The 15,746-nt window shown below is 40.6% G+C and overlaps 1 protein-coding gene across 1 annotated transcript; it reads left to right on the top strand.

Moving 5' to 3' along the window:
- The first annotated feature begins 8,253 nt into the window (after positions 1-8,253).
- Positions 8,254-14,745, top strand: foxj1a (forkhead box J1a). Its single transcript, XM_039824425.1, has 3 exons — positions 8,254-8,471; positions 9,222-9,819; positions 11,565-14,745. Exons 2-3 carry the CDS (start codon positions 9,271-9,273, stop codon positions 12,423-12,425), a joined length of 1,410 nt encoding a protein of 469 aa, XP_039680359.1. The 5' UTR covers positions 8,254-8,471; positions 9,222-9,270; the 3' UTR covers positions 12,426-14,745.
- The last annotated feature ends 1,001 nt before the right edge of the window (positions 14,746-15,746 follow it).

Raw genomic sequence — 15,746 nt, forward strand, 5'->3', positions numbered from 1 at the left:
TTATTTTATTTAACTGTACTTCTGTCTTTGTGCTGCTGCAACACCGGACTTTCCCCGCATCAATAAAGGCTTATCTTATCAGAAGGATAACATAAATCATTGACTATTTTAAGTATATTAACATATATGGACACATGTATTTCATATCTGTTAATTAATGTTATTTAATGTTGCTACCTTATAAATATTATAAAATAATGGCTTTCATAATTACCTAATAGGTTTATGATTACAGCAGTCTGTTTTGCAAAATGTTTTGAATTACCTTTAAGTTATCTTTTTATCTAAAATAATTTTCTATTACACATCAAAAGGAAAACTAAATTCTGAGGAAAGTGCAGGCTTTATATAAAAACTAAGGTATATGCAAATAAAATAAAATAAAATTGTGTGTCTTTAAAGATCTACTTCATCATCAGCATTTTAATTTGGACATCCTAACGCAGTCGGCCTCCTGAAGTGAGATGTGTGGAACATCCTGACGTACCGAGGACTGACTGGACCAGAACGGTTCTCCTGATAGCTCAACACTTACCTGCTTATCATGTGAATGCAGCTCTTATTGGCCTGCAGGCTGACCGGCTCTCTTTCTCAATAATTCAGCGTTGGTGCAGGTGGAAGCACATCTTTCAGAGGAAGTCAATGAATTATGTATTGTTGGAAGGTGTTATTACCTGAAGGGTGTTTGGTGCTGGAGAAACAGGAACCTCCTGAACAAAGACTGACAGTTTTGAAGGAATGGTTTGGATATATTGAAGTGGGGTGGTATGAGGTGTATGTACTTATCCATAGTCAGTGTATTACCTGCAGGCAGGAGTACCAAGATGGAAGCTATAAGCAATGTACTGCTGTGGACGGGGGCGGCAGCTAAATGTATTTTAGACACCTAAAAGAAATTCATGTTTTTGTCAAAGGAGTCTGGTGGATTTGAAGAGAACATACAACAGTAAAGTGCTGTCTGATGAGAAACTGTTGCACAGTTACAATAAATGTGAAATGAAGAGCTACGAGTGATTGGCCGGTACAATATCTTACATATAATTTGATTGCTGTTTTCTTTCATTTCTTTTTCCTGGAGTTGTTGCTCAGTTATCCTCACTGATGCTGATGTCTGTAGATCAGCTCTCTGATTGGTTAAAGGACATTTCTCCACCAAAACAAGAACATAAAAGTGAAGAGGCTTTGTTATAAAGCTCTGGAGTGAATGATTAACATAAAACTGTCTCCTCAAAAGTGGACTTTGTCACAGAGAGTCCTGTTTGTTTTTACCACATGTTGGAGTCCATAATGTGGCTATCAATCCATGCACAATCCTGCACAAAACTCTACAGCTTTTCCACTTTAAAAACAGATATTGTTATGTATTTCTTAAATTTGTTTCACATTTTCTACATTTTTATTTTATATTATGTCTCGTGACTTTATTGTTATGCACCAAACCACCAAGACAAATTCTGTATTGATTCTGACTTCTGCTCCTGCGTCTGGCTTTCCTGCAGTAAAAGTATTAATACCAACTGTAAAACTCCGTTATAGTAAAAGTCCTGCATTGAAAATGTTTCTTCAGTAAAAGTATGCAGGCTTAAGTATTAAAAGTATAAAAATGTCCCCTGTGACAGTTATACTATTATATATTACATCAGTAGACTGTTATTATTCATGCATTCATGTAAATGCAGGATTTAAGTGTTGTAGTTGGCTGAGCTGGAGCTCATTTTGCACTATTAACTATTGCTTGTTTTCATTTTGGATTAATCTGCCGATGCTTTTCTCCATTAATCATTTTATTGTTTGGTTTGTGAACATTGTGAAATAGGATAGATATTTGCACTTACAGTGGTGCTCATAAGTTTATGAACCCATGCTAAAGTTGACTAAATGGCATGGTGTACTTTCCATAAGATCATCTCTCAATGCAAATCAAAACAGCTATGAGGCTAACTAAAATAAAACCATGCCAATCTCTAGGTATGGTGAAGGGTATGTGATGATGTGGGGCTATTTTAATTCCAAAGGCCAAGGGAACTTTATCAGGATGCATAGTATCCTGGATCCATGAAATAACTGGCCTTTAAAAATAAAAATCTGCCTGCCTCTATGGGAATTTCACATAGGGGTGTCTATACTTATGCCCCCTGTATTTTAAGGAAGAACATTTATTTATTTACGATATATTATTCATTCACAAAGAAAATTGGTGTCCTTAAAGGTTGGATTTTTCCTTCTTTTTTTTTTTATTAAGGCATTAAAGATCAATTTTCCAAAAGATGATTTTTTTTAGTCAACTTTAGCATGGGTTCATAAACTTATGAGCACCACTGTATAATATGGACTTATGATGCCAAATAAGGTATTTTGTAGTTACCTCATGATTAAGCTTAACATTTCCTTTATACACTTGATTTTCTTTAAATCACTTTCCAATGAAGGTACATGAAAAAAAATCGATCCACTGATACACAGCTTCTGAGTCAGACAGTACACTTCATTCTGTCATTAAATGGTGTCTGACGCCCTCGTCTGTCCAACAGCTGACATTACCTCTGAACACAAAACTGGTCGAAAAACAAGTCACATTAACTAGATTTACAGTTTAAAGACTTGTAATCATTTACATGAAGGATCTTTCTATATATAACTCTAGTGGGCATGTATACAGGACCTCATTAGATTTTGATCCTTCTCAAAAAACTCAAACTACAGCTTCATTAAACTGATTTCAAGCTGCCATATGATATTATTTTTCATTATCGATTCACCTGCCAATTCAATTCATGATTGATCATTTGTCTATTAAATTGAAGAAGGAAGTGGAACATGACTATCATCATTTTATCCTGACCATAGTGAGGCCTGACCAACAGTACAAAACGATAAAAGCAGAGGTGGAAAGTAACAAAGTAGCCTACATTTACTCAAGTACAAGTTCAAGGTACTATGTAATATACTACTTTATACCTCTACTCCGCTACATCTCAGAGGTAAATATTGTACTTTTTACTCCACTATATTTGTCTGACAGCATTAATTACTTTACAGATTATAGCTTTTTCAACCCCTTTCTGTCCAGTGAAAACCACGTATCTCCAGATGTGTTGATGTTGAATGTTTGTGATAAACTGAAGGATAAAGTGTTTCTTTATGTGTTGAGAAGATTCTCCTACATTTCTCTCATGTGCATACAGGGTTTACAAGTAGGTAACAGTAAGTAACATTAGCTGTAGCATACTCCTTTAAAGTCTTTAAAACTAAACCTTTGTGCTGTCTTCCCGTCGACCGTGCACTTGTCCTCCCGGGTCAAACACCTTTTGGCCGCTTTTTCTGACATTTATATCCCTTTCCTTGACACTTTTGATTCTTCTTTCTATGTTTTTGTAGTATTTTTTTACGTTTTTTGATGCTTTTGTTACCCAGCCACCATACATAGGCTACACACACCACTAACACCAAGTTATTAACACTAGGTTTACACTTATTTTTGGAATTCATGGACAATAATCCTCATTTGTAGGGAATGATACCTAATTTTTTAGTTAAAAAAGCAGAAATCATGAAATATTTAGACTAATATTAGAGGAACGTATGTTGATGGATAATCAGAAACTTCAAAGAGTCAAAGTTTAGTCAGAATACAGTTTTGAAACCCTTTCAATTTTTTTTTAAATGCCAAAACTTGAATAAAACATCCAAAATTCAATAAAAGTAGTGATCATGAATTGTACGTGCTCACGTACAATTCATGATCACAACGTTTATATGGAATCGATCTACTCTTTTGGGTAATATTTCTGATTTTGAAATTTTGAAAACGGGTCGAATTGGACCAGAGGATAACATGAGGGTTAAGTGAAATAAACTCTTTAAAAGGCCTTTTGGATCAGCTGATAAATGTATCGTCACAAGGCTGAAAACCGTGAAAAGTTGACTCTTTAGAGGTACATGGTTGTTTTTATCATTCAAGGAGGTTTTGTCTGCATGTGTTAAAGAGCACATGTGAACTCATTTAGGGCTGTGGACCTGTATTTGTAGTGGTATAGTGTTTAAGTATTTGCATTTCAACTGGTTTTATAGCTTTTAATTACTAGGAAACTCTGTATGCTACAACTGTTTAATTCATCTTGTTTAAGTAATTTTCAAATGAGTTTAAGAATATTAATGCAATTTTTAATATTTAGTATGGAACATTCTTCTTCTGTTATGTTTCTTGCAGATCGACCCTCTGAGCCTGCAGCATATCTTGCGTTTGTATAATTAAGAAAGACACTCTGCTTCATATTTTTATGCATTGATCTACATTTGTCTATCTGTAACCCCCCCTTGCCTCCCTGAGCCTCCTCTCTCCTCTGTCCTCTGTCCTCTGTCCTCTCTCCTCTGTCCTCTCTCCTCTCTCCTCTCCCTCCTCCTCTCTCCTCTCTCCTCTCTCCTCTCTCCTCCTCCCCTCTGTGAGGTTGCTGTGGTTGGCTGCTCCCGCTCTGACCCCGGCTGGAGGTGATGTGTGGGGGGGGCTGGGGGCCGTCTGAAGGCTTTGTCTCATTGAACAATGAGACGTGACTACAGACGCATGTTGTGATCAGAAACAAGGATGTCAGGAGTGAAATAAAGACCTGTTTCCTGTTCCCTTGAGCTGACTGGTTTTACTGGTTTGATTATGTTTCTATCAGCCAGTGAACCTCCAGTCTGCAGTCTTCTAATCTTGACCTTGTTGTTTGATTTACTTTGTTATTTCACTCTTTTAGCGGTGTAAAGTGAAATAACGGTGCATTTACTCAAGCACTGTACTTATGTACAATTTGGAAGATCTACATTTTCTGCAACTTTATAGTTATACTCCACTACATCGCCAAGGTGAATAATGTGCTTTTTACTGCACTACAACTATGTTTATTTGACGGCTTTACTTTACAAATCAAAATGTTATATACAAAATATATGAAGAATTTATAAAACATGATGCACTGTCACATATTAAAAACTCTCCATAGTATATAAAGTAGTTAGAGCTAGCTCCACCTTGAACAGCTACCACAGTAAAATGCTGCTCTAACATTGATCCTTTAGTAATAATAATCCAATAAATAACACAAGGACTACTCTTGAATGCAGGACTTTTACTTGTAGTATTTTTTTTTATATTTTTATATTGCTGTATTACTTTTATCGAAGTAACAAATCAGAATTATTTTTATACAACTGCAAATATGTAAACTAAATGTAACAGAGAGCATTAAAGTGATGGTTCGGAGTAATTTCACCCTAGGGTCCTTTGCACCATGATCTCGAGCCAAACACCCCCCCAGAAGCTTTTTTCACCTGGGTCGAACATTGGGAGCGTTAGCGTAGCGTAGCGTTATCAGCTGAATAGCTTAGCGCAGAGGCTAATGGATCCGAAGTGTCTCTTAACATTACCCCACTAATAATGCCCGAAATGATACCAAACGTCTGCGGTAGTACAAATAGGTTATGCACCAAAAAACGATGGATTGTAAAATTTGTAAGTACACCAGAAGTTTATGTAAATAACACTTGCCTGCTGGCTTCTGCTCTCTGCTGCTGCTGCTGCTGCTGCTGCTGTTACTACCGGGCAGTAAGAGTGCTTAGGGACATCTACAAATTACAACACCGAAAAGAGATGCAACAAAAATATTTATTAATTTAATGATTAAATAAGGTAATGTCTCCAAACTTACCTCAATTATTACTTGTCTCCTGCTAGTTATACTACAGCACTTACTTTAAATGTCCCTAAGCACTCGTCTTACAGCAGCAACAACAGCAGCAGAGAGCAGAAGCCAGCAGGCAAGTGTTATTTACATAACCTTCTGGTGTACTTACAAACTTTACAATCAATCGTTTTATGAGTGCATAACCTATATATACTAGTGTAGACCTTTGGTATCATTTCGGGCATTATTAGTGGGGTAATGTTAAGAGACACTTCGGATCCATTAGCCTCTGCGCTAAGCTATTCAGCGGCTAACGCTACTCTACGCTAACTCTCCCAATGTTAGACCCAGGTGAAAAAAGCTTCTGGGGGGGTGTTTGGCTCGAGGTCATGGTGCAAAGGACCCTAGGGTGAAATTACTCCGAACCATCACTTTAAGAAAAAAGGAGGCAATCCTTTATTAATAATATTGATATCTATATTCACACACAGACCCAAATAGAACCCATACTGTATACCAAGGTGGGAGGTAGGTGTAAGGTGGGAATCACCAGAGGCCCCACGATACGATATTATATCACGATACTTATGTCACAATACGATATCATTGCGATTTAAAACATATTGCAATATTCTGCGATACATTGCAGTTTATTACCATTTTCCAACTTCAAATTATGTCCCCAAAGGAAAACTTTGCCAACATTTGTTTTATCTAAATTTTAACGCATTCTCTTGAACGGGTTCGTATAATATCGTACGAAAACTTAAGCACACCCATTCATAAGATATCCTACGAAATTACGGTGACTGACGGCTGGTCACGTGACAACCGGTCACAATGACAGTAAGGTTTAGCAATCTTTACAGTTAAATTTAGCCGAAAAAAGGTTACTGGGAGCCGGCTTTAGAGTACCACGAGCTGCCGGTCGTTTCAGAGGCCGTTGCTAGTTTAGATTAGCTGGATGACACTCTTTTCAGCCAGATGTCCGTTACCTCACGCTTTCTTTGTGTTGGAATTCTAAACTCCGGTGGATTTATGAGGACTATGGTGAACTGCTCCTCAGATCTCTGTAGGGTAAATCCAGACAGCTAGCTAGACTGTCTGTCCAATCTGAGTTTTCTGTTGCACCAAAACAAGCTCCTTCCCGAGGCTATTTTGCAGTCGCACGGTGGCTCTGCCTGGTGTTTAGCGCTGCCCAAGATGATTCTGATTGGTTTAAAGAAATGCCAATAAATCAGAGCACGTTTTTCTCCCACCCCGGAATGCTGTGTGGACTAGCCAGACCCTCTTTTGCAGCGCTGTGGAAGACGGCCTTGCTTACTGGCACCTCAGCAGTGAGGGGAACTGCCACCTCAAGAGCAGTCAAGTTAAAACTGATTAGTTTAATCTCTCCCGGATCAGTGTCTGTGATCAGCGGAGAAGATAAGACACTCTGGAGTTTTTGATCCATTAAAGGCAGCAGTCGTCAGAAGTGCTCGGTGCTCCATGTCCAACTTTAAAGAGATGTCAGGACTCGAGAGATGAGGATGGCTTTTTATTGCTTTACAGTTGTCTCTGTGAGGGGCCTCAGGAAACTACTCAGCCACACTAATACAACGTTCAGGGGGCCAAACCTTTTTGTTTCGCCTTTCTCTCCCTTTCAAAAGTACATTCCTGCACACACACACACACACACACACACACACACACACACACACACACACACACACACACACACACACACACACACGCACACACACACACACACACATCCCGTAAGTTCAAACTCTGGGTCCAACTTTTTGTTTGTCACTTATAAATATATTCAGAGATGAAGCCAGAACGTTTTTTTTCTCCTATTGTCATTATGTGTACAGAATGTGGACATACAAGCTGACAAGCAGGCAAAACTACATTTACCACAATGTAAAAGTAGCCTACTCTATTACAAGTAAAAGTCCTGCATTTACAGTAAAACCATGTTTAAGTAAAAGTACAGAAGTATTCTTAGCTTCAACAATATGTTTGTTACAAAGTAGGCTAATATATAAAATGTTAATCTGAAAATAAACCAGTAAAGTTGCTACATAAATGAAGTCTAGTGGAATAAAAAGTACAGTATTTGCCTCTGAGACATAGTGGAGTAAAAGTATAAAGTAGCTTACAACGTCAAAAATTGTACCTAAGTAGGTTAGTAGGCCTATTTGAGAAGACTAAATGTAGGCTACCCACATTCCACCACTGCATATTAAAAAAAATCTGCTTTCATATTCAGCAGTTCACTACGTCATGTCAAAATAAAAGATACATGTAGGCCACAATCTTTTATGTTCTTAAATTAATTCAATATCTAGCCTATAGCTGAATGACAGTATTACAGTAATCCTCCGTTTGCTCCAGTAAAAAGGTCCCCTGTTTGGTCCCCGGGCCTCAACTTGAGAACCTGCACGGCAGCAGCCTCAGTTGACTTGAGAGTGATTAAAAATGAAGCGCTATAGAAACCAGCAGGCCAATGGAGGACCGGGAAGCTGTTTACAAGGGGGGTGTACCGTTTCTATGGTTGCTGGACAAACCTCCTGCACCAGGTATTAAACTGGCTCCCCGACGGATCCTGCAGCCCGCTGACACCCGTTAGAAAGACCTCCACAGAGCAGAAGAAGCGCCCAACACCGCGCCAAACACCGTCCACAGGAATTCCTCTTTTTCTTTCTGTCCCTCACAAGTTTAAACAGGTGCACCTCAAGCAGGCTGAGGCTGAACGTTCAATACGCGCTGCTCCTTTGGGATTTAAAAGCTCTCTATACTCAACATAACAGCAGACAGAAGGTGAGTTTTTAACGTTATTATAAAAAGATTCAGTCATTTATCCCCTGAATATATATTACAATTGTAGCTAAACTGTTCACAAGGCCTGAAATATCACGTCAACTTAAATTATAACGGTTTAATTGTAATACGTTTATTAAATAATAAACAATATATTTCACTATACTTACAAGTAGCCTATATTATATTATGTAATTTCATTAAAATATTGAATGTAAAAATAATTAGCACTTTGGTTTTAATTGTAGTTAAAGCCTAAAGATGCGGATTTTACGCGTAAAACATCCTAAATGTGCAAATGTCCTCAAAGGTGACACACAATCCATTTAAATTATAATAACACAAGTGATAGTGTTTTTTTAAGTTTACGTTTAAATTCTTTAACCAGTTAATACATTTGTTTGGGTTTAAATCCTTCAGACGCCGTTAGTAATGACGTGCGCTCTTTTCTGCACTGAGCGTCATGGCGCACCAGAGTTTTTCAGGAAAGTTCTGAGACATGGAGACTGAAAAGAGACAAGGGGTTTAAGATTCTCAGGATATTCTTAAGTTTTAGCTTCCACATGTTCTCATTACACATGCATCCATCCAGGTGACAGACTTGCCACTGGATTTAAATGGGAATTGGAAATCTTAAAGTCTTTCACTTTACGCACAGCACACAGGGGCTCTGTTTTCAAATAGGGCCATCATTGTCCTGCCCTTTCGCACTTTGTTGAAGTTGGGTGTATATATTTTCGGTCCTGTCAGGTGGTGGCAGGGGGAGGAGGAGAAGGAGCTGGGTGACAGAGAGAGAGCCATGCTGTCTCTGAGCTGTGCCGAAGGCTCTGTGGGGCTGGAGGAAGAGGTGGTGACCGCCGCTGCCCAGGCTGAGGAGCGGGACAGCGTCCACAACAGCAGCAGCATCAGCAGCTGCAGCTCCGTCAACCTGGACGACAGCCTGACCAGCCTCCAGTGGCTGCAGGAGTTCTCCATCCTCGGTGCCAACGTGCCGCAGCAGGCCCACCACCAGCCGCACCTGTTCGGCCACCAGCCGCTCGGCTCCGATGGCCCGGCCTCCCCTCTGGCCGGGGACCCCGCCTCCATCGGCATGCCCCTGACCCCGGGGAAGCCCACAGCGGCGGCCTACAGCAGACTGCAGTCACTCCCCGGCATCGTGGCTCACGGCCACTGCCCCGACGAGGTGGACTACAAGACCAACGCGCACATCAAGCCGCCGTACTCGTACGCGACGCTCATCTGCATGGCTATGCAGGCCAGCAAGAAGGCCAAGATCACTCTGTCCTGCATCTACAAGTGGATCACCGACAACTTCTGCTACTACCGACACGCTGACCCCACCTGGCAGGTATGGACCACACACACGCACACGCACACACACACACACACACACACACACACACACGCACACACACACACACACACACACACACACACACACACACACACACACACACACACACACACACCACAGACTGTAAAAATAACACACACACATACAAATCACCCCCACACAGTTAAAGGAGTTGCATTTCAAACACAATTTCCATTGTATGAAAATTAGTTTCTTTGCGGTCAAATCACAGCTGGGAACTTTAATTATTTCTATTTAAAGTACAGTAGAAGTAAATCCAACATAGTGAGAGTCATGTTGTCAGTATTAGTGACTTAGCTGGTGGTAATTAATAACTCCAGAGGCCAGCAACACTTCCCTCACTTCCCTCAGCTGCACAAAACCGTAATAGAAAACAACAATGCTCTTGATTCTTATTTTGATCACATTGCTTATTTTGCGCACTGGTTTTCCTGCTTGAGCAGAAACAAGTGATGGAGGTGAAAGAGGAGAGGCAGCAGCAGGAATTTTCAGGAAAAAGGTTTCATTTAGCTGGATAAATGATTGATGAAGCAGTTAGCTGTACTCCCGTGTTTCAGTGTCTGGCTCAGGCGTTTCAGAGCATTCTGTTATTGTAAAGCAGTACACGGGGCAGATAATATTTAACAAAGTTCATCGGGTCACTGCTTTCTGATGTAGACTTGAGTGAAGAAGGGGGAGGAGGAGGGGGGCAGTGGGATGAATGCAAGGGTACTCAGTGCATTAATGTGATGTATGGTGCTCTGTCATCTCTACTTCCTATACCCCTAATACAGGCTGATGCACAGTCATCTTAAAGGTAGCTTCTCTTTAAAGGAATAATTCAACATTTCGACTAATTTGCTTCCTTGCAGAGAGTTAGATGTTCAGATTGAAGCCACTCTCATGTCTAACAGCTGGTTAGCTTAGCATAAAGACTGGAAGCAGGGGGAAACTGCTAGCCTAGCTCTGTCCACACGTAACAGAATCCACTTACCAGCACCTCAAAATCTCACTGATTAACGTGTAATGTCTTGTCTGTTTAAACCATACAAAAACCCAAGCGTAAAAAAGTTGTGGTTATATTGGAGGTTATGTGTCGAACTATTTCTTGACCCAGTGACCTCCTGGAGTATTCATAGTATGTCATAGGGGACACCAAATGTGGGGCTAAAGCAGCAAGAATTACAAAAACCACATAATAGCCATAACTAAGAAATGACCAGACTTTGACAAATAAAATCCTGACTAAATTCCTATTGTGTCCCTGCTCCAGTGATCCGATGCAATAGCACCTCCAATTGCCATAGCAACCGTCTATATACTGGTTTCACCCAGACAGGTTCCCATTGCTCATGTCCCGTGAGATTCATTTAAGTAAAGTTTGCTTTGCTTTGGTAAACCACAACTTACACTTCAGGTTTAAACAGACAGAAGATATAACATGTTAGTCAGTGAGCTGTAGAGGTGCTGTTAGGTGGATTTTATTACCTTTGGACAGAGCCAGGCTAGCTGTTTCCCCCTGTTTCCAGTCTTAATGCTAAGCTTAGCTAACCAGCTTCTGGCTGTAGCTTCTTATTTACCATATAGACATGAGATTGGTATTAATCAGAACATCTAAGAATAGTATACAACATGCATATTTCCCAAAATATTAAAACCATTCCTTTAAGGTAGTGTCCAAATGAAGGCTTTGTTTGATGAAACCAGTATCATGTGAAGACACGATTCTCTATTTTCAGAACTCCATTCGACACAACCTGTCTCTCAACAAGTGCTTCATCAAGGTGCCGCGGCAGAAGGACGAGCCAGGGAAGGGCGGTTTTTGGAAGATTGACCCACAGTATGCTGAGCGTCTCCTGAGCGGCGCCTATAAGAAGAAGCGGATGCCACCGGTCCAGATCAACCCGGCCCTGCAGAACAGGCTCAGGGTCAACCTGCAGCCCCAGTCCAGAGGCCCCTGCAGCCCGACAGGAGTTAAGGATGGCCTGTGCGTCAACCCTGAGTCCCAGCGGCTTCTCCGGGAGTTCGAAGAGGCTACTGGCGCCGACCAGAACTGGGACCCTCATCTGGCTGAAGGAACCATGCTGGGCTCCTGGCCGGTGCTGCGGGGAAGAAGTGGGCACAAGAGGAAACTGGGTTCGAGGAATGGCGGGGCCAAAGCCCCCCGGCGCTCCAGCTCCCCACTGCTCTCCGCGGACGAACAGAAGGATATCGGACCTCTGAAGGGGGACTTTGACTGGGACGCCCTGCTGGACTCGGCCCTCAGTGGGGAACTCAGTTTGGTGGGAGGCGAAGCTCTGAGCCCCATCATGAAAGACGAAGACCTGACAGTGCGGGGGACCCACATCTCTCCTGTCGAAGCCCCCGCAGGGACAGCAGACATCCACGTGTTGGTGGAGACCCGAAGGAATAATGACGTGTCAGACTTTGATGAGGAGACCTTCCTCGCCACTGCATTCCTGGAGAGCCCCTGGCCAGAAGAGGAGGAACAGGGTCGCAATGATTTCCTCTGTAGCTCCACCGTCAACCTGGACCAGCTGTTTGACCTCGGAGACTCATTAGGGGGAGACCCGAGCACCCGGATTGACAACCTCCTTTGAGGAATAGTTGGTCCTCTTTCACACTGAAAACTCACTTAGGAATAACAGACTTTGTTTTTTTACACTCGAGCATCCCTTTTTGTGTTTTTCGACATGTTTAAAGTATTTTTAGAGTTACATTTTGATGCTGATTCATGCAGGAAGTGCATTCCCAAAGCCTACTGAGAAGAAAATGCCACAATGTACAGCAGCAGTTCACATCATCACGGGGAAAACAACTATCAAACTATGAAATGACTGGAGACAAACAAAAACTCATTTTCAGAATTAGGGCTTGGTCACACCTGAGAGGGCACAGAAAAGTTAAACAGTCTTCACAAAATTAGTCAGTTAGCAATATAGATGTATCAAGACAGCATGAGCATTTGCACTGGGCCACACTTTTTGGGCTGTTCTCTGCAATCAATTGTTATTGGATTAAATGGACACCATCTTGGACTCTGGTATCCAGTTTGTATAATACATCCACAGTTAGCAAGCCTATAGCAAACCAGTTTATACTCTGACAGAGGAGCTTCAGTAAAACTGGATGGTAACACACAGCTAATAAGCTACGATAGCTTCCTCCATTTTGGCTCAACGTTCCCTCAAAGTCAACTCCGTCAGGATGTCCTGCTGTTGGTCAATGACACAAATTGAAATATGTTATTACATATATATTTGCATTGATTCATGTCACCAAAGCGAGAGATTCCATTCGAATTTTCTCTTACATGCGGGTGTTAACGGGCCTTCAGAATGACACATCATGGTCTTTGTTTACATCATAAAAAGTGTGTCCATTTTGTTTATTGTACATCAGGCCTAAATACATTCAGAAGACAACTGATCCACAGTTTTTAAATAGGAAGTAGTAACCCAGTGGTGTCAGCAGGTGTAAGGCCAAGGCTGTGATTAGTCTTGTTTCTATTCAATCGTCCAGCAAATTTTAAGGGGATTTCAAATGTTGCAAAATAGAAATGTGAAGGCGTGTTTCCATCAACTGGTTTAGTGCGAAAAAGAACTAGGCAACACTGTAGTTAAGCTGTAATCCGCCAGCAAACAGAGTAGAACAACTGGAGGTTGCTAACCAGAAACACAAAGAGTTGCCTTGGCTCTCTAGCATCTACAAGAGAAAAATTGAGAGTTTTTCAGAAATTGTTTTTCATTTTTCTGTTTCATGCTGTCCGGAGACGAAGACACATTACGGGAATATCCCGGAAGAAGCTGACAGTGGAAACAACTGATCAGTCCTGTGAGTTAAATGTTCGCTACGTCAGAACTTATTCGGCAAAGGCGTTTCAATGTCCCATGTAGAGCATCAACTGTTTTTCCACAAAGGCAAAACCATCTCAAGAGTGAGGAAGAACATTTTTTTTTCCATACAGCTTTTCTAATGCAATGTATGGAAACACAACTACTGACAGAGAAGTTGCTGAGAATTGTTTTTAATATGTAAATACTGTGACAGCAGCACTATGATGATGAATATTGACATATTTGCCAAATGATGTTTGATGTAGGAGTGATTTACTCTATTAGGTTGTTTTTTTTTTTGCATGGGGTTTTGGTACTAACTATTCTCTGTATGCATTTTTCAAAAATAATTTGTGACAGTTTAACTAGATTAATAATTATTAGGCAGGATAAGTTGCTTTTTTTCAAGGGAGAGTGAACAGAGATGTTTTATTTCATATCAGACTGAAATATTCCTTGTAGAAGTAGTATTTAGTAACCACTTTCGTTGATACTTAGCAGTGTAAAATTTTAATCAGCTTGAGGCAAAATTCTCCAACCAAGAACTATTAAGACCTTAAAAAGCTCACTATGAAAAAGGCCACGGTGCCTGTAAATGAATACCTGACCTTCTATGTGCCAAGAAAAACACTTGGGACTCGACAGGGTGGCAGTGTTTTTTATTACAAAGAGGAAATGTCTTTTTTTTAAAACAAAAGATCTGATGCAACTTGGATATGTGTTGTTGGTTAACTAAATCCAAATCACTGCGAATACTTATTGCTCCTGTTTTCCTTTAAAATGTGTGAAAGTGCAATCAATGTACAGCGATACTTGTTATATTTTACTTGCAGTTGTAGGCGTCTCTTTATGCAGTTTACTTTAGAGACACCAGTTTCACTAGTTTGTGTATTATGAGGTGTGAATACACTCTGACGGGAGAAAGGACTCTTTCCCATGAAACATTTGTGTCAGATCATCAAATACACTTTTTAAGCATAACAATGGCGTTTTACCTCATGATTGTTCTGTCAAGTCAGAGACACTGTATGCATTCTTTTGCTTTCCTGTTTTTCTTTTCCACTTTTCTTTGACAATAAAAGAAAACTGCATCTGCATCTTGCTTGTCCAAATTATATATTCTACTTATTTTTAGCCATGCTAGCAGGTCTGCCCTTGGTCCAGACTGAAATAGTTCAGCAACTATCAGATGGATTATCATGGAATATTGTACAGACATTCATGATCCCAAGAGGATGAATCCTACTGACATTGGTGATCCTCTGAAGTTTCCTTCAGCGACCACCATGAGGTTGACATTTGTGGTTTAGAGTAAAATATTTTGACAACAATGGGATGGATTGCTGTGACATTTGGTTCAGATGTTCATGTTCTCCAGAGGATGAATTCTAATGACTTTGGGGATCCTCTGACTTTCCCTGTAGTGTCAAAATTTTCTTTAGTCAGATATCTCTATATCTATGTGGTAGATTGGTATAAAACTTTGTGGAGGGATGTGAAGACATTTGAGTTCTCCAGAGGATGAATCCTGCTGACTTTAGTGATCATCATAAGATTTAAATGTTTTTTTTTGTTTTTTTGAAATGTGGTTCATCATTCATGTTCCCATCAGGATGATTTGTAATAACTTTGGTGATCCTCTGACTTTTCATCTAGCGCCATCATCAGGTCACCATTTGAATGTCTACAATGCTTTGGTTTATGACCAAATACCTGCAGAACTAATGGCATTCCTATCAGCCTCAGCTGGACTCTGTGTTTACTGATAATTAGCAAATGTTAGCATGCTAACATGGTCAACATTATAACTAAACATCAGCATGTCAACATTGTTATTGTGAGCATGTCAGCATGCTGATTTTAGCATCACAGAGCAGCTAGCATGGTTAGAGCCTCTTGTTTTCTTCTGCTTGCTGTCTTGCCCTCCCCCCTTTACTTTAGTGCGCCTGTACGGGAGATTTACGTTGGTCTTTTCCTGCTCATCTCTTTCGGGCCCTTGCTGTGATCAGGCAATGGATGGGTAATAGTAGCTGGGGGTGGCTGGGTTTCTCTTTCAGGTCTTTGTCTGTGCTCAGTCAGACTCTT

The sequence above is a fragment of the Perca fluviatilis genome, chromosome 15, assembly GCF_010015445.1.
Source record: "Perca fluviatilis chromosome 15, GENO_Pfluv_1.0, whole genome shotgun sequence".
Lineage (NCBI taxonomy): Eukaryota > Metazoa > Chordata > Actinopteri > Perciformes > Percidae > Perca > Perca fluviatilis.

What these genes read in the sequence shown, in the direction of transcription:
- foxj1a (XM_039824425.1), top strand. Translation starts at nt 9,271, where the DNA reads ATGCTGTCTCTGAGCTGTGCCGAAGGCTCTGTGGGGCTGGAGGAAGAG. An exon ending in ACGCTGACCCCACCTGGCAG is followed by an intron (nt 9,820 to 11,564) that starts GTATGGACCACA and finishes CTCTATTTTCAG; the next exon opens with AACTCCATTCGACACAACCT.